The 24,870-nt window shown below is 44.6% G+C and overlaps 3 protein-coding genes across 6 annotated transcripts in view; 1 reads left to right on the top strand and 2 right to left on the bottom strand.

The window, feature by feature from the left end:
- The window catches only part of eml3 (EMAP like 3), a 34,809-nt gene extending 17,469 nt beyond the window's left edge, over positions 1–17,340 (bottom strand). Inside the window, exons 1-9 of the mRNA XM_005752973.2 lie at positions 16,602–17,340; positions 8,063–8,239; positions 7,820–7,934; positions 7,157–7,651; positions 5,371–5,481; positions 5,154–5,182; positions 1,709–1,744; positions 1,178–1,298; positions 772–921 (exon numbers count right to left, since the gene is read on the bottom strand). Coding sequence (XP_005753030.1) covers positions 772–921; positions 1,178–1,298; positions 1,709–1,744; positions 5,154–5,182; positions 5,371–5,481; positions 7,157–7,651; positions 7,820–7,934; positions 8,063–8,239; positions 16,602–16,626 — 1,259 coding nt within the window. The 5' untranslated portion in view covers positions 16,627–17,340. The remainder of the gene's footprint in view (positions 1–771; positions 922–1,177; positions 1,299–1,708; positions 1,745–5,153; positions 5,183–5,370; positions 5,482–7,156; positions 7,652–7,819; positions 7,935–8,062; positions 8,240–16,601) is intronic.
- On the top strand, positions 15,439–21,420 carry ecsit (ECSIT signaling integrator). Of its 2 annotated transcripts, XM_005752974.2 has the most exons (9): positions 15,439–15,483; positions 18,169–18,276; positions 18,412–18,651; positions 18,816–19,215; positions 19,307–19,530; positions 19,922–19,979; positions 20,091–20,239; positions 20,696–20,801; positions 20,887–21,420. In XM_005752974.2, the coding sequence occupies exons 3-9, from the start codon at positions 18,499–18,501 to the stop codon at positions 21,171–21,173; spliced, it is 1,377 nt and encodes a 458-aa protein (XP_005753031.1). In that variant the 5' UTR covers positions 15,439–15,483; positions 18,169–18,276; positions 18,412–18,498; the 3' UTR covers positions 21,174–21,420. The 2 variants fall into 2 exon arrangements, with proteins under 2 accessions (XP_005753031.1, XP_013771342.1); XM_013915888.1 differs by lacking the exon at positions 15,439–15,483 and having other exon boundaries at positions 18,140–18,276.
- Positions 21,421–22,105: 685 nt separating this feature from the next.
- Positions 22,106–24,870, bottom strand: part of LOC102194520 (uncharacterized) — a 10,494-nt gene continuing 7,729 nt past the window's right edge. For all 3 annotated transcript variants that reach the window (XM_005752970.1, XM_005752972.1, XM_005752971.1), the window contains 4 exons: positions 24,762–24,811; positions 24,624–24,679; positions 24,243–24,545; positions 22,106–23,957 (listed from right to left, as the gene is read on the bottom strand). In XM_005752970.1, coding sequence (XP_005753027.1) covers positions 23,941–23,957; positions 24,243–24,545; positions 24,624–24,679; positions 24,762–24,811 — 426 coding nt within the window. In that variant the 3' untranslated portion in view covers positions 22,106–23,940. The remainder of the gene's footprint in view (positions 23,958–24,242; positions 24,546–24,623; positions 24,680–24,761; positions 24,812–24,870) is intronic.

Raw genomic sequence — 24,870 nt, 5'->3', positions numbered from 1 at the left:
TCGGAAACGTAAAATGATTGGCTAGAATCTAAAGTGTATCACAGCTCAGGAAAAAAAAGCACCGAAATAAAGCACCGAAATGTGCGCTGCTTTTCGGTCTGGTTACTACCGTTTATGTCGGTACCCATCCCTAACCAGGAGTACTTCACAAAAGCTGAGTTCAGTTTCACTAGTTGCACCCAGGCTGATAACAACAGACCTGCTGAATTAAGAAACCATCTGTCTAACAGAGTGAAACAGGCCTTAAAAAGCAAGTCTTCGTGCCACAATCTTTACACACTGCTACTGCAGCTGCATTTATTTCAATGGCCAAGTTGTTGTGTCCTAAATGTTTTGCAGCCATCTGCCACCAGACTGAGCATCGTTGTTGAACAATACCATAAATAGGTTAATCTATTTTTGTTAACACTGTTTATTTTACTTCTTTTAAAGGTGAAACAATGAGATCACAGATGCAAACAGCTGGATTTAGCTTCCTCCGGGCCTCTCTGTTACCACAGGGCAAAGAAAGCAGTCATTAGAGAGAAGCTCAGAGTAGAGCTGCTGAATAGGTTTTTAATTAGTTAAATACTCATTTAAAAACTACATTTTGGACTTACTTTGACTAATAGTAAAATTTCTTTCACATTTTAAGATATTTAAGTGTGACAAATATACAAAACACAGAAATCAGGAAGGGGGCAAATACTTTATGTAGCTAATCAGTCAGCTGAACTGCCAAGTTCGATTTCAACATGTGGATGATTTATTCATTAGCTCCATTCCACTAACCAGCGGACGCAGTCTGTGTGTTTACGATAGTGCCGTTGTGTGCGGTTGTTGATGTGATAAAGCACAATCACACAGGCAATGAAGTACACTGCCTCGCCCGTCGGGAGGAAATACAGATTAGCTCGACCGTCCCGTCCACGGTAACCATAGCTAGCAGAACAGCGTTAAGGTAACAACAAGATACAAGAAAGAAACAAATCACACACAAAACTGTGTTGCTGAACTTTGCTTTAGTTCGAGCAGGCCAGCTATAACCATTGCACCCACACCTTCACAGCTACAAACTGCTCATTCTTCTTTTAGAAATACTAGACCAGTATAGACCATACGAGGCATTAGTCCTGGTAAAACCAGCAGCGTCTGAATGTAACAACCCTCGCAAATACGTGGCATTGTGGAAGGATACACCCAGTCCAGCTCCAGTCTCTCAGAGGGAGGTTCCATCTTCAGCTCGTCGTAGTTCTGGATGTTGGAGGGGATGTACATGGTAATGGGTCGGCCTCGGATAAACATTTTGATTGACTGTCCTGAAAAACAAACAATGGGTTTGTGTCACAGATTCATCACCAAACTGTTCTTAATCACGGAAAACTCACGTGGGACCCGTAGTGGGCTCGCCCATAAAGAAATGTGATGTTTGCACAACCAAGTGGGGCCTGTGTGAGATATCTGTGGGCTTCCTCTGTCTACACAGCCCTGCAGAGAAAATTCACCCAAAAGTCGTCAACGGTCTGCTTCCTCAAGTGAGCGAGAGTGAGTCACAGTTCCAAACTTCTTGGGTTACTTTTCTAGAATAATTTGTTTTTTAAAAATCTAGCTCTCAGTTGCCAACTGGCAGCAGCAGCAAGAATGGGAGTGAGACACTCCTGGAAAAGCAGCCTGTCCACCTCCCCATGAAAGACGATGAAGACATAAAGCTGCATAAGAGCAGGTTTACCTTGGCTGTAGGTTCCTCTTCTGGAGCCAGGGGATCCTGTGTGTAAATGAGAAAAAATAAAGGTTAGCCAGACGAACAAATGGATCCCCTGTGCATTAAATCACAGCCGACCTACAGCTTTATAGCCTACTATAGCTTTAGACATTTCAGAGGGTTAAATCTTCCGTTAACATCAGTTACACCCACAAACTTTAGAATCCATGCCGAATCATGTTTTCTTGGCCGGGACTCAAAGTAAAGTAAAACATTAAGGATGAGCTTAACGACATGTGAATGTTGAGACCGACTAACTTTCTGTCTGACTGACCAGAAAACGCTAGAACAGTTTGGAGTGCCGGCAGCTATACAACAGTTCCTGTGTAAGTGCATGACGGTGGAGCCACAGTTTTGTTTGGTAACATCACACTGTAGCAAGGTTTTTATTGAAAATATCTACAGCTTTCATCTTCTCTAAAATAAATCCAGTTTCCTTGGCTGTGTGGGGCTTGGTTGCGGTCATTGTCTTGCTGAAATGACCACCCTTGTCTCATCTTCATCATCCTGGTAGCTGGCAGCAGCTTGGTTTTCTTTTTAAACCAAGAATGTCTCTGTACATTTTTCCATTGATCCTTCCTTCAATGAAGCGTGCCAGTGTTGTATGCTGAAAAACAGACCCACACCATGATGTTCCCACCTCCAAACTTTACTGTTGGTATGGTGATTCTGGAGTCATCTCACTGCAGTAGTCTTCCTCTGCTTGCCCAAAACTACTATGTCCAGTTCCACATAATCTTAGCTCAGTCATCCTCAAACACCCCAGGGGCCGGATCCCATTTTGACCTCGGGAATTCCAGGCCATACTCGGCATGAAATACATTCCCGTATTCTTGTATAATACTATGGCGTTCCAGTATGCGCTGCCTGCTAGCATCTTGCACCCTGCTGTTAGGTGCTGGATTGTCTCATCTTTGCACAGCCTGCACCTGGGGTTTTACCTGCTGTGATAGACCGCAGCCTCTATGGATCCTGTGCTCGGAGCTTGTTCCTGCGCTGCCATGATTAGTGCCTCTGTGCCGTCTTTCAGTCCAGCCACTGGCAGGTTTCTCAGTAACAGACACTTTTTCTGTCTGCAATGTAATTTCTGATTTTCTTTCTCAGATTTCTGCTGCCAGTTGTATTCACCAAACACACCATCCGTTGTGTTCCCGATGTGCGGATCTTTCCATCAGTTTCATCCTGGATAATGGTTTTCACATTCAGTAGTCCTCGACCTCCAACCTTGTGCTTAGTGTACAGTCTCATGATGCTGGACTGAAACTCTACATGCACGGTAAGGAATTTCCTCATCTTTATTATCCAATCAGAGTATCCGATGACAGGCAGGGCGTAGGCATTTATTGCCTAAATCTTGTTCTTTCAATTCAGTTGAGGACTTGGGTTACTCTGTATGTATTTGGTGGATGCGGCTTTCCTAGCAGCCTCTTCATGGTTCCCACTTGCCCGTGGGATTCACAGGTACTTGAGGCTGTCCTTGATGTTTACACCGTTTCCTTCTGGTAGTGTAATCGCCTCAGTTCTGACTACCTTCCCTCGCTTTCTTACCATCCAGCTACACTTCTCTAGTTTGCATGAGATTCCACTGCTGTAGAATAAAGTGGTGTGGATCAGTGAGCTGATGTCTTGCTCACTCATGGCATTCATGTAGAGGAAGTGGATAATGTCATAGTCGGTATCTGAAACCAGTCTTGTTAATGACCTCACTGAGGCGGTTCAGACCTGTGCAGGTCTCCTTGACGATTCCTTCCCTTGATGGGGACTCAGGCTTAAAGTTGGCCTCTAGTATTTTTTGCCATATTCCCATCAAATTTCAGATGAAAGCACGTGTTGATCTTGTGGAGTTGTAGTTATTCCAGGATCCATGTGTAAGGTATAGTATGCACAACTAGCCGACTAGCCGTCGCTGTTGTCAGTAGTGAGTAACATAAGTTCTACTCGTTTAACCTAATTGTTAAAATTTTAATTGTTGCCCAATGCTGGTAAATTATCGTGCCATAGATGTTATGCACCCATCTGCCACCAGATGGAGCATTGTTGGTGAGAAATGGCATGAATTTGTTAATGTTAACCTTTTCGTTAAAAAAGGGTCGATGTGCGCGATAGAAAAAACAAAAATAAAAAACAGCAATGAGGCAGAGGCTCCGAGGAAGCGATGCCACACTATTTGGAGACAGTTTTTTATGTCATCTCACTGATTGGGTTACTTTATCTTGATTTCTTAACATAAAACTCATTGTTTTATGTTTTATGTTGGACGGCACAAAAGTGACCCGCTTTGAATTTTAGTTTAGGTCCCCTTGTTTACTGCTGAGTTATTGGTTCTAGTTAGCTAACGTAACCTTGACTGCAACCAACCAACCAACCAAACAAGCCGATGACATCATATCCTGTACTGGCACAAGAAGACACCTGGCATGTATTGAAAAAACTTGAAATTGTAATATAAAAGCCATAAAGGGTAATAGAACTATAAAATGATAAACCCAAAAACAAACAAACTCTGACGGTTATAGTGCTGTGGAAACGATCCTGAGAGTTTGAGAAAGCCCTACTCGAGACAGAACAAAGCTCAACGTTTTTCATATCATCTAAAGCAGGAGTGTCCAACTCCAGGCCTGGAGGGCCGGTGTCCTGCAGGTTTTAGATGTGTCCTTGATCCAGCACAGCTGATTTAAACGGTAAATGACCTCCTCAACATGTCTTGCAGTTCTCCAGAGGCCTGGTAATGAACTAATCATGTGATTCAGATGTGTTGACTCAGGGTGAGGTCTAAAAGCTGCAGGACAGCGGCCCTCGAGGCCTGGAGTTGGACGCCCTGATCTAAAGTCTCAAATTTATGAAATGCATTCTTGCATTTGACTACGTCAAGAACTGTCAGAGTTTTATATTAACAAGTATGTGATGTGGTCCAAGTAAATTACACAGGTTTAAAAGTGGTCCATCCTTCAAAAGCCCCCCCCTCCCCCAACGCAGCTATTCATGTAAGGGGCTATAATAGATATAAACTAGTGGCTGAGCCTGATTGGTGAAGGGAATGAAGCCTAAACCACCAGAACCAGACTGAAGGCCAATGCTCATAAAAGCTATGCAAACCACAAGTGTGGTTGGTTGGGAAATCCACTCATTTTTACACAAATGACTACATGTGTGAACCAACGGGGTTTCTGTGTCACAAGTACAGAAGCACAGCACAGGCCTGCCAACACTGGAGCCAGGCCAGACCATCATGTTGGAAAAGTACCTAAATGAAACACAACAACATGCAACGATGATCGTAGAAGCTGTTTTTGAATTCAGCAAAGTGCGTTTCAGTGAAACGGTGGTGGGCTGACTCCTGATTGAACCCTGGGGCCTGTATGGAGTTTGCCTCAGAGGCCTCTGTTGATGAAGATGCTGTCAATGACCTCACCTGCACTGGCGATAAGCTCTTTAGCTCGGCTGCGGAGAGAAAAATCAAGACATTAGAAGCCATTCCACAGACTGTTGCTTCACAATCGCATTATGTGTATTTATGAGTGTTTCACAGGGCGACTTCCAACAAGTGTCCCTTTAATGCGAGGCTGCTGCAGCCGTGGGACAAAGCGAGCGGTGTGGTGACATCTGTGAGTGATGGCAGGATGGCTCACTTCTCCAGGCTTGGGGAGCGGGCGAGGAGGTTTGCTGAAGATGCTGCCTTCTTGTCTAGACGTTTCCTCTGCCTTTCAGGGTTCCCTAGTTTCTCGCTGTTTCTACGAACCCTAAAGCGTCACAGAAACACCGAGTCAGCTTTAACAGACTCAAGACAGTTTAATGCACCTATCCCTCTGCATGCGAAGCACCCACAAATCCCCGCTGCACCTACATTCTCCATCAAAGGATAAATAACTTTTGCCAAGCCCCGCCTACTACACCTGTCACTGTGCCAATTGTGTGAAAGACCTTTTTATAGGTGTAAAAACAGTGCTACTGAAAATTTATGCTAACTTCAGAGACAAACGTGCTTTTTGCCATTGATCTGCAAATTATTTGAACTCTGATTCTGGAAACAATCAGTCAGAACTAGTAGAAGCTCTGTAGCTTCACAAAAACAATATTTGTGTGTGGATTTTAAATTTTTTAAACCTACAAGGAACAATTTGTTGCCTAAACAGACACTTTGATAACAGGTCGGCTTGTGTTTGCTTTGAGCTCTACAACACAAACACATCATAAAATACAAACTGAAAGTATCCAGTGTTACCTTTAAATAGTTTTGCAAGCACAATAGTAACATTTAATATTGAGATTAAAACACACACACACTGTTAAGGCCATGCAAACAATCACACAAGAGGAAGAAGCTGACCTGATGAAACAGTTTGACTAATTTATTCGATTAGATGAAATTTATGTGTAGTAATGTCATCTGAGTTTGAAATCTCAGCAACATACCAAATTCCTCAAAATGTAACCAGAAACAAAATCATTTGAAATTTGAAAATATAATTACTCTTTATTCTGTATTCTAAAGGTTTAATGCTGTTTGGACAGCTTGCAGGGGATTGCAATGGTGAAAATAGCTTCTGAGTTCATATTGAAAGTCTTAATGTGTCTAAAGCAGTGAATACTCATTTGTGCTAGTTTGATCCTGGAGGCCCACATGAGCTTTTGTCAGAGGCAGATGGCAAAAGTCAAACTGATGTTCTGGGAAACCCTTTCAAAGGAATAACAAGGAGGGAGGGCAAAACACAGAGCACATGCACAAGTAAACAAAGTAAACCAAAGCAGTAAACAAAAGCAGAGCCCTGCCCTGTGGTCCCCACCTATTAGTAAGGTAGTCCTTTATGGAAGACATGCTTTGCTGTAAGAGAATATGTTTTAATCACAAAGATATTAGGAGCGATTACAAGCTTAGAGTAGAATTGTAGTGAAACATTGTTGAAACAGTTTGTGCAAATCTGCAAAACCCAGTTGAAAAAAAAACAGATCCTTACTGGCGCCGTGTCACATACACGAGGCGCTCTGCAGCTACGCAGCAGGAGTATACACCGTGCAGCTTGCAGACATGCCTTTTGTTTACTTCTCATTCTATTTTCCAGTGGATTCAAATCTCTGGGTGCTTTGAAGCTTAATATGGATATATGAGTTAGACTTTAGCTTTGTGTTTCTCCAGTTCAAACACACTGAAAAGAAAGCACGTGCGGACTTTAGTGACCGAGACAGCAGAACAGGACACCCGGGTGGTGACATATTCTAACGCAGCATGACACACCCTGCAAACCTGAGGATGTCTGGTTCATAAAGCGGGCTGCAGCACAACTGGGGTTTGCAGAGCCAGAATCTGGAAAATCAGTGTTAGTGTTGATTCGTTCTTAAAAGTCATGCAATCAATCAACGATTAAGGAAAGATGATTGAGGTTGTAAAGGACGCGGCAATGAGGCAGGATCACGCACAGAGCCTTCTCTCTTTCGTGGATGGGAGACAGCGGTCCAGAGCGGCAGCTGAGGTTCTGGTCTGAAGATTTGAATGAGGCCGAGGCTGAGCCTGGATCCTCCGGAGAGCAGCTGCCATCCAGGAGGTCCTCCCTCTGGAGGCCTCTGATGGTGGTGGGCTGAATGGGCTCTTCAACTGACGATGCCCATGTTAGGTCCTTTTCCTGCTCCCCTCTTCCTCCTCCTTCATCTTCTGGCTCCTCATCCTCCTCTTCCATACCAGGGACACGGTGGAGTTTGGCCCGGTTTCCCTCAGATACAGAAGGACCTTCCACGAGTGCATCTTCCAATTGCAGGCTCTGGACTCGTCCGTGGAGAGGGACCCTGTCCTGGCCCGAGTCCTGGCCTGACGGGGTCGACTCTGTCTGGGTCGACTGGTCCACTGTTGCTGGAACGGTTTGGATGTCCGTGGATGCCGAGCTGTTTGCATTGGTCACAGTGGTGTCTGACAGTTGGCTGGAGAGTTCAAAGGTTGAGAACAACACAAAGCAGTCACACAGGCAGTTCACACAGACATATGAGCACAACGACAGTTTGAATAGACAAGCGTGTTGTCTAATACAACACAACGGCCCCTCGTCGTTCGTCCTGAGCGTTTAAGCCCTTGGCTGGAAGGTGTAGTACCTCGTAGCAGGGTGCCGGATCCCATCGCTGGCTGAGCTGGAGGACAACTTTCTGCTGCTGCTGGAACAATCTGAGCAGCATGCTTGGCTTAGCAGCCGTGCAGCACTCGGGTTCACTGAGTAGATCAAAGTGGATTATTAGTTTCTTCTGCGTGTGCAGCTGCACTCTGCAAGTCTAATCACTTTTATATGAACGGAGACGGACGAGCCACACTAGTTTCAGTTTTCAGTTAACATCACCCACCTGCTATGACCTGCTGCTTCAGTAACTGTAGGACCTGATCGTGGATGCGGAGCCTGCGCAGGGCGTCAGCCAGAGAGGATTTCAGGAGTGTGATCTCGTCCTCCTGTGCCTGCAGACGCACCTCCATCATGGATGCCCGGTCTGGAAATTCAGCACTGCTGTCAGCAGACACATCATCTACAAAGGAGGCAGCAGGACGAGGGTTAGAGAAGAGCTGCACTACCAAATAATCTCAGCCTGTCGCTTGTTCTTTCATGGCTTCAACTTCAGGTAACACTTAGCGCTACAATGTAGTTATTTTCTTTACAACAGGTTTATGTCATCACAGGTGGGGCTTTGCACCAATCTGGACCCACGTCTGAATCCAGGAATCTTTGGAAAAATGCGTTATGATTGTGAGACAGAGCAGAATGTAACCTTTAGTATCACATGTTCCTGAATGTCAAAAGAAATAAAAGCTCTTTGCCTGCAGAGCCTGTTGCTGCGTTGCTGGGATTGAGCCCACGTGACACTCGAGTTTAGCATATTCTTCAGAAATGCTTTTCTCAGTTTATGCTCTCAGCCGATAGTCTGCCTTTACTTTTAGGTGAGAGACTCCGGTAACAGGCTTTCTACATACTTTCTATCCATCGTTAACTTTCACTCTCAGATGAACACACCGGGAGTAATTCAGGGTTCAGGATACTGCTCGAGGATACTCTGGCATACAAACTGGAGCTGTCAGGGATCCAACCACCTGCCTTCCTTTCAGCAACTTATCTTTGTGAAGATTACAACATCGCTGTGAGGATTTTTCTGGTACTGCTGTCTGAAGGTAAAGATGTGGTTTTAAGGTTTCGATGGTTGGGTTTAAAGGCCCGTGAATGTGCAATGGCAAGCATAGCTTGTCCAGTGAAATTAAAAAGTAGACATCAGTTAAACCTCTCATAAAACATCTCTCATCACAGGAAGCATCCTGTCATAAATAGGAGGTCCTCCCTCTCTAATAAGAGGCAAACTCTTTCTGGACAATGTTTTTAAAGTATTGTGAAGCGATTTTAGCAGAGGGTAGCAGTCAAGCTCTAAACCATGAACGTGGCTACGAAGAGTAGAAGAGTCACAGCTGACATAGAAAAATGCTCGCTCTCAGTAGGCTGCACAGCACTGAGGCTTTTTCTCTTTTTACTGTATGAGAAAGCTGAGATGTAAAAATATAGCCTGATCGCTCCAGAGGTTTCAGGAAGTAACATGTAACATGTGTTTATGCAGCACTTTTCACAGACAACAAATCACAATGCAGTTCTAAATAAATCAACCGTGGTCTGATTACAAGCTTTTTGAAGGTCTCCACCGAGTCCAGACACTGTAAAATGGTTAATGGACTGGTTCTTATATGGCGCTTTTCTACTCTTCTGACCACTCAAAGCGCTTCACCCTTTCCGTTTGCTGTCACTCTTACTCGGGGGCGTCTCCCATTTTGACCTCAGGACTTCCAGGCCATACTCGGCACAGATGATTGTGTACACTATGCCGGCCCCTTGGTTATAGCGTTCCATGCATGCCCTGCCTGCTAGCATCTGTAGGTCTAGATTAAACTAACTAGTCTAGTTTTTAGATTCAGCTGATGTAGATTAAAAGCAAGCGCTCGGTCACAGCAGAGCGCCGGTGCCACTCTGAGTGATGAATTTCAGCTCTGTGTGACCGCCGGTCTGATGAAATGTTGTATTTCCAAACAAGCAGGTGCTGGGTTCAAATCAATGAGCCTGATGGGTCCTTTCTTTTCTTTCTGTGTGGCTCCCACCGTCCAAAGACAAGCATGAAACCAACCTTAAACCAGTCTGTACAAACAAATTCTTCACCGCTGAAAAAATCGAAAGCACACACGGTGTTTTTATACCAGTGCTTCCTTAAAGCGATTGCAAATGAGACACTAGTGCTGCCTATAATGCTAGACATGTCGATCCTATCTGGGGGGAAATTGCTAGTTGGATTTCTGGTGAGACCATGACTTGCAGTTTGGTGGTGCCACACCCACTGTGGCTTCTTCCCAGGATCTGTTTTTGGCAGTGGGATCCTGTACTCAGTAGGCTGGTTTTATAGATGGGGTGTTTTATTGACTGGTTTTACTGGTTGCGGAAGTAAAGTGTGGAGGTTAAAAGAATTTCTGAAAAGCTAAAATAAACAAAACTAAAAGTGAAAACATTCTAAACTCTTTAAACTTTGTGCTATTTCTGTGCATGTTTGGACACAGAGTGTGACAGCCATTAATATACAGTCTCTATATATGACTCATCATCCTTCCACAGTCGTTTCACTGTCTGCCATCTTTTTGCTATAGATGTAAGAAGTTATAGGCAGATTTTTGATGTCATTACTACAGATTTAAATTATTGGTGAGAGCACATGAGACCACACGTCCTGGTGAGAGGCAAACATCAGCACTGCTTTACTCAAAGCAAAGCCCCCCAAAACAAAACACGACATTCAAAGGGACAGTCGTGATCTGAACCAGTCAGGAGGCTGGACTGACAGGATAAAACAGAATAATCAGTGCTCCTATTGGTCATCACAGAAAATCTCACAACGTACAACTGCATCAGAAAACAGATACAAGCCTTGCTACTGTAGAGGTCTCACCACAACGTAATTACACATCTGCATAAATGATCGTACTCCACTTCCACTCTGGTTTTCTTCTTTTCATTTTTCCCATGGAAGCCAAGGCGGGATGACTCATAGCTGTTTGGCAGCAGCTCAGGGGAAGCTGGAATTTGATCCACATTAGATTCGTGTAGCTATACTGGAATTCTGGTTACTATTCACAGTCCGTCTGTCGTAGCGTGGAAGTGCAAAAGCAGGTTATGTCACCACTTTTGGAATTTCTTCTATCTCTGCGTGGACTTCTCAGTTTCTGAGTTATGGCTGGAGATGTCCACTGAGCAATCTGAATGTGCGTTATGTGAACAAACAAACGTTTTTGCACATTCCACACATTTCAGGGCTGAATATCATTATTACATCAAGGTGAGGATATTTGCTGACATCTCGTTACTGCTCAACATGTGCCAGCAGACAGAACGACTGACAGGAAATGACACGGCAATGCTGGACAAAAGCCTTTTTCACGTGTCTCTTCATACACGTCACAGGGTTTCTCAACATGGGAACGTTTGGGAACAGAGCCCAGTGACAAGGTAGTTACTGGACGTGATAGCAGCTCTAGTCCAGCAGCAGCGTTCAGTAGGAGAAAAAGAGGAGGATGTGAACCCCGCTTGGCAGGTTCTAATTAACCTATGATTCAGGTTTCGAGAGAAAAAGAAGGGAATCGATTTAAGAAAAGAAAAATAGTTGGTGAAACACAGCACAAGCCTCTTTCAGCCGTATCCACCACTGTTAGAAAAGAGAGAATTTGCTCCACTGATGACGTCTTTCGTAAAAGGCTCAGGGTCATTTAAGGACCCAGCAACTATAATTAGCCACTAAAGCTCCGGTTTTGCTTTTATCTACATGAAACATGTTACTATAAATCTAGATTAGTGCTCTTCTCCAGACGTTGCTTTAGTCCTTAATAAGCCCATAAACGTCTTAGCTGCTTATCTGCATGCATGTGCTTAAAGTTAAAGAGTACGTGCGTCCTGCATTCGTTTGACTAACACATATTCTCACAGCGCCCGCCCACTCTTTCTACCTGTCACCCAAGGATGCTGCATCATGACCTCAGCCACCTACAGACACACAGCGCTCAGTCTGTAGTTCTCTACTTTGATTTAGATGCTTTGCCGCTGCTCAACATCCTGTACGCCCCTGCACAAGTGCCGAGGTCCCATCTGAGAAGTGAAACAGAGAGCTGCACCATCTGTGAGAAACACTCCCCCCACCCCACCACCACGCCGCTGCACACATGTGACTGACTGCACAGCTCGTGTGGCTGCAAACGGCTCACCAGGACTGCACATGAGACGAGCTGACCTCCTTTACAGTCCTTCACTTTGACTCTCACTCCTGTGTTTATCTCCAGGGAGCATCTCAAAAACACGCCCGATGACGCCGTGATGCAGTGGTTAGCGCTGTCACGTCACAGAAACAAGGTTGTGGGTTTGATTCTGTAGGCTGGTGCCTTTGTGTGGCATTTGCATGTTCGCCCTGCACCTGAATGAGTACTCTCTACTCTGCTGCGGTTGTAGTAAGAGAATTTATGAAAGGACTAGAATTAAAACTAACCGATTGTAGCCTTCACACAAAACTGTGCCTCGTGCACACAATGCACCGAAACGACAGGCGCTTCTACACTGCAGCTGGAAACCAACAAGCTGGTGGAAAAAAAGGTGGCATATAAGGGGAAGTTGATGCTGCAGGCAGATACGTTCACAGGTGGGGGTGTGAGAACACGTTTTCAAGGAATAGTTTCCAGCACTGAGTGCACAGAAGACAAAGTATTTATACTTTAACTAAATATTTCTCCGAGCCTCCCGTCACTGAGACGGCGACACTCCGTTTGGTTCAGGGACATGAAACAAGCGGTTGAGACGGCATTTAGATGATCCTGGAGCATGTCGGCGGGACTGACGTGTAGACGACTCTCAGTTCCCCATGTGGTCCTTAGTGAAACTGAGCCTGACACCCCCGTTTCATTTCATTTTTACTTTTTATTTGTCATGAACCACAAACGAGAGCGCGGATCTCAGCAGATACGAGGCACCTCGTACCAAATTTAGCTCCTAGTAAAAGAAACTAATACAAACAATATCCAAGTTAAAAGTACAAAGTTCATATAAAATCGGGAAAGTCGCCCAGCCCGCCCCACTAACAGCACATACACATTATACAGTCTTTATGCACGCCTGCACATCCACTTCAGTAACACTATGCCACCATTAAACGGTATAAGCACAGCATAAAGATCCAAAGGACGATGATTTAACAGGAGACAACTCATGCTGGTTTGATTACTGTTGCATGGGTGGATTCATTGGTTTACACTGTGCAGGGGCCCCAAAACCAGTTAAGCCAGCCTTGCTATCTTAAAGGATAAAACCATGGAAAAAGTAATTGTCAAAAAGCCAGAGGAGATGATGCAGCTCACAACACGCTGCCACAATCTTAACCGTCAGGCCTCGCTGAAGCAGACACAAATACAGTGCAAGTCCGTGCTCGCTCTACATACAGATAACAACACTGTAAGCCACCGACGGCCATGGAGCATAAATCTCTGCCACATGATGATCTCACTGAGTGAGACTGACTGATTTATTATCAGCACTGACTGAAGTTTGAGCCGCTTTGGTTTCCTTCTGATTTACAGGTGCGATCAAAACAAGGCGCCAGTGAAAACACTCTGATTCCCCCGACTTCAATCTTTAAACTGACCAGACAGAATTCAGCATTCCCTCAATGCTACAGACACATTTCAGTGTCTGTTAGAAAGCAGTGAGCTTTAACTTCCAGCCCTGAGACAGAAGAAAGAGTGTTTGCCTCCAGGCTGCAGCAGAACAGCACGTGCGTTCTTCTGAAAAGAGGCACTATTACGACATTCTGGGAAAAACACTGAAAAAGCTGCCATTTGCTGATGCAACTTCCTGCTGATCTCTGCACAACTGCAACACGTCCCAAATCCTCACAGCACTCCTAGACAGCTGTTCGAGCCAAAACCACAACACGCTGAAATGATGAATCCACTCTGGTTCCACTAATTGAACCCTTACCGTATATACACCAAATATAACTCCTGTTCTCAGGCTGTTTACAGCAGCAAGCTGACAAAGATAACGAGCTCCGCTGACTAAGTGCTAAGTGCTGTATGAATAGACTCGATTCTGCGGCTCTAATTCTAAACCTCTCTATTAAAGCACGTGTCTAAGTGCTGCAGTATAAACAGCATTTGGGTTTAACAGTAACAGTAACTGGTGTTAGTCCTCTGACGGCTCTTATAATGCTCGTTTGAGTGTGAAGGTGTGTATTTCTTGTCTTATGCACTACAGCAATGTGACCACATTCACATCTTCCAGCTGTTTAACTTCCAGCTGTGTAAGTGGGGTATGCACACATTTTTACAGTAATCTGTAAGCAGTAATTCAATTTCTCTTCTCAAGTTATACAAATACAAATAGACAGAAGAAGGCATGCCTCTTCAGACGCTTGAAACACTGAGTAAGTGATGTCACTTCCTGTAGGAAAAGTTGCTATTCCAGCATTAGCAGCAGCTGCTTTTACACCAAAGCAAACCATGACAAAGAAACACAGCTCATCACAGATGGAGTCTGTGAAAGAGAGGCTGACAATTACCACAACAGAGCACGAAGCGTTTCACTGATACTGTCCTCATCTATACTGAAGAGCTTAGCACTTTATGCACTTTAGCTCCTTTAAGTGTGCGACTGTACATGGTCTGTGTGGGTCAGAAAGAAGTGTTAGTCAGTCGGGGTTAATGGTACGACCCCGCACCTTTACTAGGATAACTGCAAATGTAAGCAAGGTAACGCTGCGTTACGTCCAGACATAAATCCCACATTCACTGGATTTCTATACAGTTCTTCTGATCTGGTCGATTTGACCCTGTTAGCATAAGCTGTGACCTTTTATGGAAGTTCAGACTAGTCAGGAGGATGTGAAAACTAGTAAACTTTACCTCCTGAGCCGTAAACTACAGACTACAGCACATCTGTCCTTTGAAACAAAGGTCTTCCATTCCTTACTCTGAGCCGGGGAGTTTCTTGTAACGTCTACAGTTATGCAGTTACTTAAGAGAGCGTGATACTTCACTGGTTGCATTGTGCTCACACACACAGCATGTGTCTAAGTTCATTCAGTGACTCAGTAAACGCAGTTTGAAAATCTGAGGAGTTTTTCATGCTTTTCCACATTTCTGCACAGATTGAACTTGTGCAGTTATCATTACTGATACAAGTCATGGACACAACAATTACAAAACACAAGACTGGTGTTATGAACCAGCAGAAAGGCAGTAAGATAGCAGGCTTACTTTGTATTTTCAATATGGATATATTATCTTACTTTATTTTTAACATCTAACAAATGGTGTCAGTGTTAAAACTGAAGGCAGTATCTTTAAAGTCTTGTTTTGCCAAGTCTCAAATAGCCATTAACAGAAGTAAACTGTTGGAAAAGCAGTAAAGCCTCTTTGTGTGGCACTGGAATCTGCACACACTGCACATTTGCTCGCTCTTCCCTAAAACATTACTATGACTACTTTGCAAAGATATCAGCCAGTCCTTTAACCCAATGTCAGATGTGCTTCAACTTTAAGGCTGGCATACAGTCCACCACACAGTGGAGGAAATACTGTGTATCAGTATCTGCATGTTACTGCTAAACACAGCAGTTATTTGATCCCTACAAACTCATATTACGTAAGCCGGCCAGCTGACACCGAGGCACAAGCAACTCTCCAGCTCCAGCACACCTCACGCAGCTTTCCGAGGCAGGTAACGTGTCACCATCTTCGTTTATGAAACATGATTACCAACGTAACGCAGGTCTTCATTAAGAGAAATGGCTGTGTGTTGAAGCTTCCTGCAGCACTGAGTCACAGCTGCCTTGCTCAAGCTTCCCCATGTGATATTAATATATTTGCTGTTCCCCAGCGCTTTGGCGGCCCACCAGCTTTCAAGAAGCCAGCAGAGTATGTAAGATAGGCTTGGGTGTGGATGTTTGTATACACATGTGAATCAAAAGCAGCACTGGGCAGCTATCAAAGTTCCAGTTTCAGCATAATAGTAAGTATTGTGGGGACAGACAGGGTGGAGCTTTTTCACCCAGCCCACAGTGGAGAGAAGGATGTTCAGCTGGTGCTTCGTCTGATATATGGATGAACTGTTGTGCATGGACACAGGCTGCTGTGGTCTTCGCTCTGCCGGTGGTCTCAATGTTGATGCTCAAACTACCCACGCGTGACAACATGGAATCAGCAGCACACAACTCAGTTTGCGACACAAAGCGAAGCGGTTGCAGGCACGCCTCCAGGGTGTCCTGATCACTCGGGCCAGACTTGAGGCAACTATTTGAATGCCACAGAAATAATGTAAACGACGTGCAGCCGTCCCACGCACCTACACAGACACAGCGCTGCTGTAACGTCCTGTTTCTCCATCGACGTTTGAGACTGCTGCCTGTCTGCGCTAACGTGTGGACGAGTGACTGAACAAAAACATGGAGAAATGTTAAAAAGCCCAGAATTAAGCAGCAAAAATCCTTTGAAAGTCAGAGCGGATGTTCCGCCGACCATCCGCTTGCAATAAAAGGCAGCAAAGAATGCGGCGACGAGCGCTGCCAAGAAAAACTGCATCTAAGTGTTCAGTTACGAAGTTTTGGTGTGACTGAAAGCCTCCGAACAAAGCTCGAGGGTTTACGCGTTTGTTAAACTGTGTAAAGCGTGTGTGGTGCGGTGTATGCTAGTTTTCTCCAAAGATTGCCATCTTTGAAGCTGTTTGACAGCGTTCCTTTGAGAGCGATGCGATTATCTGATCCGAGCACGGACAGTGAAGTTTCCACGGCTAATGCTGTCAGTAAAAACACAAAGGACCACTGTCGCTGCTGCACTCACCCAGACTGTTGGTAGAGGAATCCATAATCCCAGGTTTAGACGGCGGCTCCTGTTTTTAGAGGAGCAGCGTGCACTAAGGTGTGTTTTCCATGCTGACAGAGGAGAATCACAGCCCACACTCTGGAGACTTGAGTCGATGACAGGTCTAAGAATACCGGAAACGCGGAATTTTCCGCAACATAAAGCGCAATAGTTTATTAAACGCGTGGGTGTGTGTGTGTGAGGGGGGAGTACTTATAAGGAAATCAAGCTTAAATATAAAATATAGTTCGAAATTACTTTATATAAAATGAAAAACTAAAAACAATCACACCACAGACTGAAAACCGCTTCCGGAAGTGTAGCCCCTCGTTATAGCTAGCTTGACACTATTGGCGGGAAGGCACCAGGTACGGCTAAAAGTGCTGCCAGATATTCGCCTCAGTCAGACTGAGTCAGGAAGGAGGATTTCAGTGTCCGTAAACCAGAACATCTCACGGAACTCTTAAAGCAGCTTCTTACGGCTGCACCTCTGCAGCCTGGCAGCTACAGGACGAGCATTTGTTTCCATCTCGTGGCGGCGGTGCGCACTACAAGCCCTGAAACCTGTGCCAGAAAGTGACTGCCTGCATTCAAACTGCTATAAATAACTTGTTGGCCTATAAGAAATGAAACGTATATCAAATGCATCCCTCACGAATGATATCCAGTCATCCTGACCACGCACAATATTCCTGTCAGAAGGTGGAAGCTGCAATTAGTTTTTGGTAAAGTGACTTTTATATATCCTTTATTGATCCAGTATGAAAGTCTAATTGACGTTAAAAATGTCATTTTTAGAGTGATCCGACGTCATAAAGACACCTGCAAGACAGGTAATTTATTTATTTTATATAGAACACCTTAAAGGTAAAGACATCACACATTAAAAACACACACACGGAAACACTGGAAATGGCAACAGAAAGGATGGTGCCAGAAACATCACCGGGGGCCTTTTTAAATCTTATTTTAAGGGTAAGACCTTTTAGTTTTGATTTTGTTTGTTTGTTGTTGTTTTGCTTATATTACATTTGACCAGCGATTCTATAAATGCAACGTTATGTCACTGTGACTGTATTTGAATTTTAGTGTTGCATTATTGTCAGCCAACATAAGCTCGACGGTGGCTGCAAAGTGGCGACTCTTGCCTTAAGAAGTGTCTCTTGTTGACTTGTAAAAGCCTCTACAACTTTTTTTATTTCACCATTCATTAACCGCACAGAGAAGGCATCGTTTAAATATGTTAAAGTTTACTGTTAAGTGAACAGTATTATTAAAGTTCTTCGTGACTGGCACAAGTGTCCTCTTTGTTGCAAATCAAAATATGGTCACCGTAAATTATACTGCACGACAAAGGATAAAAAAATAGTTAGCTTTCTCTTTTCTCAACTTTTGTTTAATAGTTTGAAGAATCATAGCTACAGCGCGAAGAATGGCATTGATTTAGAAATCGTTTTCCTGCATTTTAATGGAGAATATTTACTGCGCTTATTTGCGGTTTTACGGAACTATCATTTCTGTCACTGTTTCTATTGTTTGGGGGAAGCAAACCCGTGTCGGACCGGAATGCTGTACTGGCCTTTGAACATGGTAGCGTCCGTTGACAGCGCCTTCTGAAGGAGACTATATTCTTGTCCGATTGTCGGCACTAAAGGTCAGTATTAACATGGTTATACATGTTGGGGTGATAATAATAACTATCATTACTACAACGTTTGAGCAGTTGACGAACTAAACTTCACAAAAATGTGAAATGTAAAGTTTGATCGTTCTGTACAAATATTCACAGCTGGATGAGGTACACCGAAGAGTGAACGTGTGAGCTTCACGTCCGTGTGCACTTCTGTTCTCTGACACTCGCCGTGATGGCTCGACTATGAAGGGCAGCCGCTGCCTGCATCAGCTCAAGTCTCTGCGGCTGCTCAGCCACGCAGGGAGGCTGCTGCCTGCTGCTGCTGGAGACAACGGCGCTCTATTCCGGTTACACTCCTCGAGTCTGCTCGGCGGCTCGCAGTGCCCACAGCGCGAGGTGAGTTTTAGCAGCGACCAGACTTAAGCTCATACACAGCACTGATATAATCGCAGAGAAAGGCAGCTGGCAGTCGACTCTTTGTTTGGTGTTAATCAATAACTAATCAGATCATATGAATGAATCTTTTATATGCGTTCATAACAAAAACATGTTGCTTTTAGGTGTTGAGGCATTTCCACAGCAGCCCAGCGTGCACCAAGAGTCAGCCTGCACGGTTCGTTCAGGAAGAGGACAAGACGAGGGACAAGTCTCTGGTCGCCCACGATGATCTGTTTGAGCAGGTCGCCAAAGAAACCAAAACCAAGGCCACGTTTAACAAAGTGATAGACGTCTACACCAAGAGAGACATAAGGCGTCGAGGTCATGTGGAGTTCATCTATGCTGCTCTGAAGAAGATGCCCGAATTCGGGGTGGAGAAAGACCTCACTGTCTACAACAAGCTGCTGGATGTTTTTCCTAAAGAGGTATTCGTGCCGCAAAACTTTATCCAGAGAATGTTCAACCACTATCCCCGTCAGCAGGAGTGTGGAGTGCAGCTCCTGGAGCAGATGGAGAGTTATGGTGGGTGTCTATAGTATTGTGGGAGTTGTTGAGAATCTTGAGGTGTTCTGTACACTGTTTTTGTGTCTAAGTGTCAGTGTCTGTGCTTCAGGTATCATGCCCAACATTGAGACCAAAGTGCTGCTGGTCCAGATCTTTGGAGAAAAGACCCACCCTATGAGAAAGTACCAGCGTATCATGTACTGGTTCCCCAGGTTCATGCACGCAAACCCCTTTCCTATTCCCAAGCAACTCCCTGAAGACCCAGTAGACCTGGCACGCTTCAGCCTCACACGCATGGCAAACGACTGGGATGCAAAAGTGACCGTCTACCAGGTATATGCATGGATTAGCCTAGCTTAGCATGAAGACTGGAAACAGGGGGGAACAGCTAGCCTGGCTTTGTTCTTTAAAAGAATAACAAAAGTAACTCTAAAATCTTTAAAGCTAATACGCTGAATGTTTCAGACCCGAGTCTGGAAACCTCTTTTCCACAGTTGTCAACCACAGACTCGTGTTCCACATTTCTTAAGCTTTTAAACTGAGTTTATGGAAAGTGGAGAAAAAACTCCACATGATTGGGAGTACAAGTTTTTGTGTTACAGTCATTTAGTTTCTCAGGTCTAACTAAGACAAACTTGTGTGTAAAAATCGTTTGACTGACTTTGTGTTTTGTCATCAGATGTAAATCTTGTATTTACCAAACTGTGTGTGCTCTCCTCACAAGCTGCCCTGCACAGACATCACAGACAGCGGTGCTGAAGTCACACTTCCACATATAGTAGGTATGGATGACTTGAAACTACATTCTGTGTCTTAGTCAGAAATAGATTGTTAAAAATACTAATAATGGCATCATTTCCATATTTGTTCTTTCTTTCCTGTGTTTGCACCAGGCATCCAGAGCCCCAGCCAGATGGAAGCGCTCGCTAAGCACAACCCGTGCAGGCCCGTGTTCGTGGAGGGCCCGTTCCCTCTGTGGATGAGGAAGACGTGTGTTTACTACTACGTCCTCAGAGCCGACCCTGCCCCACCTGAAGAGAAGGTGGGCAAACATTACTGTTAACCATTACAAATAATAGGTGCTGTGTGATGATCATATAACAGAGTGTTTGAGTTCTAATGATTGTGGCTTATAGCTCAGGAAAGTCACAAAACCAGAATCTCAGATTATAGAATATTTCCTAAGATCCATGAAAAACAGGATTTCTAGTACAGAAATGTCCAGCTTGGTGCGTTCATTAATACACTCAGATGTTAGGAATGCAGCCGTTGCAGCTGCTTTCCTGTAGACATCTGTGCATGCTGGTGTTGGGGGAACTGACACCACCCTCACTCCACTCCCTGTGAAGCTCTCCCAGCTTCTTCAGCTGGCTGTGCTCTGCAAACAGCCGGCCTTTTCTGCAGTGACCGTCCCTCGTTGTAGACTCTGTATAATGAATGTAGAATATGTGAAACTTTGTGAATTAAATTACAAACAAATCCTCCTCCCTCCCCTCAGATAGAAGAGCCGTATGACCCAGAGAGGTGTCTCATGTATCCTCTGCAGCTAGACCTGGATTTGGACCGCGACCTGGGGGACGATGAGAGCTTCGATGTGGAAGACTGTAAGATATGGCTTCACTGCTGTTGACCACAACCCCTCACTTCCAGGGTGTAACATAGATGATGTGTGTCTGTGTGTCTATCCAGTGGATGAAGGTCCAGTCTTTGCCATGTGCATGACCAGTCAGGGGGACCAGGCTACCCTCAATCAGTGGATCTCTGGCCTCCAACAGAGTAACCCCATCCTAGGTCAGATCCCCACGCTGTTCCGACTGGGCGCTGGACCCCGGGAGCTGCAAGGGGTGGGCGACACCGACTCGACCAGTGGAACCTGGTTTCCTTCACACGTCCATAAAGAAGAAGCAGACCCTGGGGAAGACGCCGAGGCTGTAGTGGAAGAGGAGCCCAGGAGAAGTCAGGGTGTGAAGCAGTGAAAAGCCTCCCTCCGAACCAGCCGGGAGGCTTTTGTAGATTCTTTTTAGCATATTTAATAAAGTCGTACAGAATAATTACAAACGTATTTATTCAGTCACAAATGTCTCACACCTTTAAAATACAGCAGACTATCTACAGAAGTACTAAGTCTGTATGTGTTCAAATGAAGTCATTGTAGCTGTGGAAATAAACAACGATGAAGTCGAGTTGTTAAAGTAACACAATAAATGCTGACTTCCATTTACAGTTGGACTCTGTTTAACTGTTTTTCACTGCCACTGAAGCTCGACTTGATTTTGGTGAACTTGGTTTTTGCTCCAATGACAACAGCTCGCCGCGCAGACTTCAGTGAGCTCACGCTGTCAGGAGTGTTTGGCTTTACAGTTGTTGTGAAGTTGGAGGTCAGACTGTGGAGAAAACAGACTGGCCTCATCGTCTGTGGTCTTTCAGCTGTGGAGTGTCTGGTAGAGTTTCACTAAAACAGTTTTGGATTGTAGTTTTGTTAATTAGCAAAATGTGTGTTTGTGAAACTGTTATTGCATCTCTTAGTAAAACAAGCTCCTGATGAGGTGCATCATCTACATCTGACTGACACTGTTTCTACTTTGTTTTAGAGCTCCATTGCCTTACTGCAGTGCATTGGCAAGTTTGAGTTTGCACTGCACACACAAAATTCACCCACAGCTGCCCATCACAGACCCAGGCTGGAGCCACAGTGCACACTTCGGGTGTAAGCTGCCCTACTGGTGCAAGTGCAGCTTCAGTGGATTTAATAAAAACGATACGGTCAATGTGCAAAGCAGGAATTTCTGTGCTTATTAATGTGAAATTCTTAATATTTCTGATCATAATACCACACAAGTGACACAACTGCACTGGAGAAAACAGTTTAACAAAAAAGACAAAGGATTCGAATGAACAGTAGAAAAAGTTTATTACTGAAAAGGCATTTAAACATTCCCTTTTTAAACTGGCAGATCTGATCACCACAAGCTCTTTCCACTGCGTTGTGGCTGCACAGACAGTATCACCTCAGCTTTGTGCTCAAATACAAGAATATTTCAGTGTTGTAGTCTTCATGAAAACCATAGAAAAATCATCGAAAAGCATTCCAGAGCACTTCATCCATTTACTACTTAAGTAGGAAAGCCTTGGATTGATAACATTCACAAATGAAATTCTTTTCTAACACGGAGCTTTCTACAGATATGAATAATGCATCATCAACGATCACTTGCGTAAGAGGAGATTCAATAAATAACAAGGCTGCTCCAAATATTGTGGAACGGCACAGAAAAAGTCACATTTGGCATGTCATATATTAGTCTATTTACAGTGCTGCAGGAGATTTTCGCAGAGGTGACAAACTGTCCCTAAGAAAGTTGTCTCGGTACAAAAAGTTGCCCCCGGAGGAGCACGTAAGGATGTGATGCAGTAGCAAATTGCAGCTCAGTTCCAGATGCCCCATTCAGTGCTTGAGAAACTATCAAGGCTCGAGAGCAGACTAACCTGAATGCAAGCCTGCAGGAAAATCTGCACACTAGCAGATTCTGTCAGCTTCCAAATAGTAGAAAATGTTGTGCCGATGCTGTTTTTCTACAGCTGACTGATCCCGGGGTTAAATATTAACGTATTGTATAATTAACTATAAATGTCACATTGACAAAAGCCATGGATTGTATCCCACGGCTGCTATCAGTGAACAGGTAGTGTGTCTCTGCACAACTGCAGTGACCCAGTCCTCCAATACAAAGGTATTCAGCAAGTGTTCCTCAGTCCGGTGCATTCAGCCCCAGTTTGTGCTCTCAGCAGCTCAGCCAGCAGGTTGCGCCTTTTACTTTCCAGGAGTTTTCAGGAACTTTAAACAATCAATAATATTCTTTAGATTTGGTGCTAAAACACTTCCCACTGTGGAATTCACAGCCTGGACACTGGTGCTAATTTCATGACTGAGCTGAGCTTCTTCTGAGCTACTCATTCTTTTACCCCCATACCACCTATTATCCCGTTTTTCCTTGGAATACCTAAAGTGTTTTCCCAGAATGCTGAAATGTTCACCCCTGCAGAAAATCCACCAAGGCAGAGCAGTGAGGAATGTACAAACTGGCCATGAGTATGCTCCAGCTGGAAAACACAGGTTATATTTTATTATGGCGCCCACAGAGGTCATGTGATCCAAGAAGATATTTGTGCAAGTCTGTGATTGGATCAATAAATTAAGACCAAAAAGCTCAGTGGCCTAATAAACTGATATGTCCAGAATGCCATTAGCTTAGCCTTCCCAGAGTGAAGATTTCCCAAATGTAGTAATGTTTCACTCCAACACTCATCTCAAGGTGCTGTGTTGTACGAAGCAACAATATTATAGAGAAGTGCAATGATCCCCTCTGAGCAGCAAGAGTGGGGAGGAAGAGCTCCTTTTGAACAGGAGGAAACTTCTGGGAGAAGCAGGAGCAACCGTTTGCTGCAGCTGATTGGTGGTGAGAGAAAAAAGGAGCACAAAAAACAAACACAACAGGAGAAGGACTGACAGCAAATCTCGGACGAAGCAGCTTCAGTATAAAAATGTCCTCACTGCCTTTGATAAACATACACAACCCTGGTAGGAAATGAGGTAAAGCTGCTTTAGGGCCTTCTTTTCCAAGGTGTCTTCCTGCAGAGGTAAACACACTGATAAGAAATAAAATACACGAGAGAAAGGGGGTGGGGTTTGTTTCTCCTGGTCCATGGTCTTCAGCTGCCTCCTGCAGCCGTCTCTTCAGCTCTTCAGTTCTTGTGTGGTTCTGCAAAAGAAGTCAGACAGCGTTGTTATCTGCAGAGAAATGGCTTAGCCTTTGATTGAATTGTTTCACACTGATCGGTGCAGTCAGGCGAGTTTGCACCATCATTGTATATAACTGCTGAGCCAGTGTTGCTACCATTACATTATATGAATATATGAGCCGATTAAAGGATAAACCTCATTGGGGATCAGTCGTACAGATGAGGCTAACAGATGCTCTTCTGCAGCTACTTTTAACTCTGCTGTGTCAGGTGACTTAACTACGTGATCCGAGCTCATACTGTACCTGCCACAGGTCTGCTGTGCTGCTGCAGCTGGCTGCTGAAGAAGCGTTCCCGCCGGGACACCTGCTCATCCCAGGCCTCCCGTATTTGCTCTTTCTCGCCGGGCTCCAAGGTTAGGGTGTGCGGGTGGGCCTCGTCAATGTGGGCCTTCACTCCCTCTAGGCTGTGGGAATATTGCAGTTCCCCACACACCATGCACACCAGCAGCTGGTTGAGTGGGTCATAGTCCATGAGGTAGCGGCTCCTCCAGACAGCATCGGAAACAGAATCGTCCTCACTTTCAGCGAACAGCAGCTCTGACTCATCTGAGAAGGCAGAGTTTGTTTTTGGCTACTTTCACCATTTTATGTGCATTCGTTCAAGTTCACAGTGACATACTTTACCTTCGATTGGGGCTGTGTAATCCGAGTATGTGAAGGCTGCCGAGTCCACTGAAGAGCTGTGAAGGGAGATTTTTGTGTGTTATCCTGAATGCTGATGATGCTGATATCAAAAGAAAGCGAGCAAAGAAAACCTCTCACCTCATTAGATGTTCTGACTCCTCAGAAGAGTTCACCCACTGACCAGGTGCCTAAAGATATTAGACAAAGAGTGAAAAACTAAAGCCACGTGCAGTGTTTTTACGTGCTT

Source organism: Pundamilia nyererei, unplaced genomic scaffold (genome assembly GCF_000239375.1).
Source record: "Pundamilia nyererei isolate P.nyererei 1_Seehausen unplaced genomic scaffold, PunNye1.0 scaffold00393, whole genome shotgun sequence".
NCBI classification, from domain to species: domain Eukaryota; kingdom Metazoa; phylum Chordata; class Actinopteri; order Cichliformes; family Cichlidae; genus Pundamilia; species Pundamilia nyererei.
This window is presented reverse-complemented; position numbering and strand designations above follow the sequence as displayed.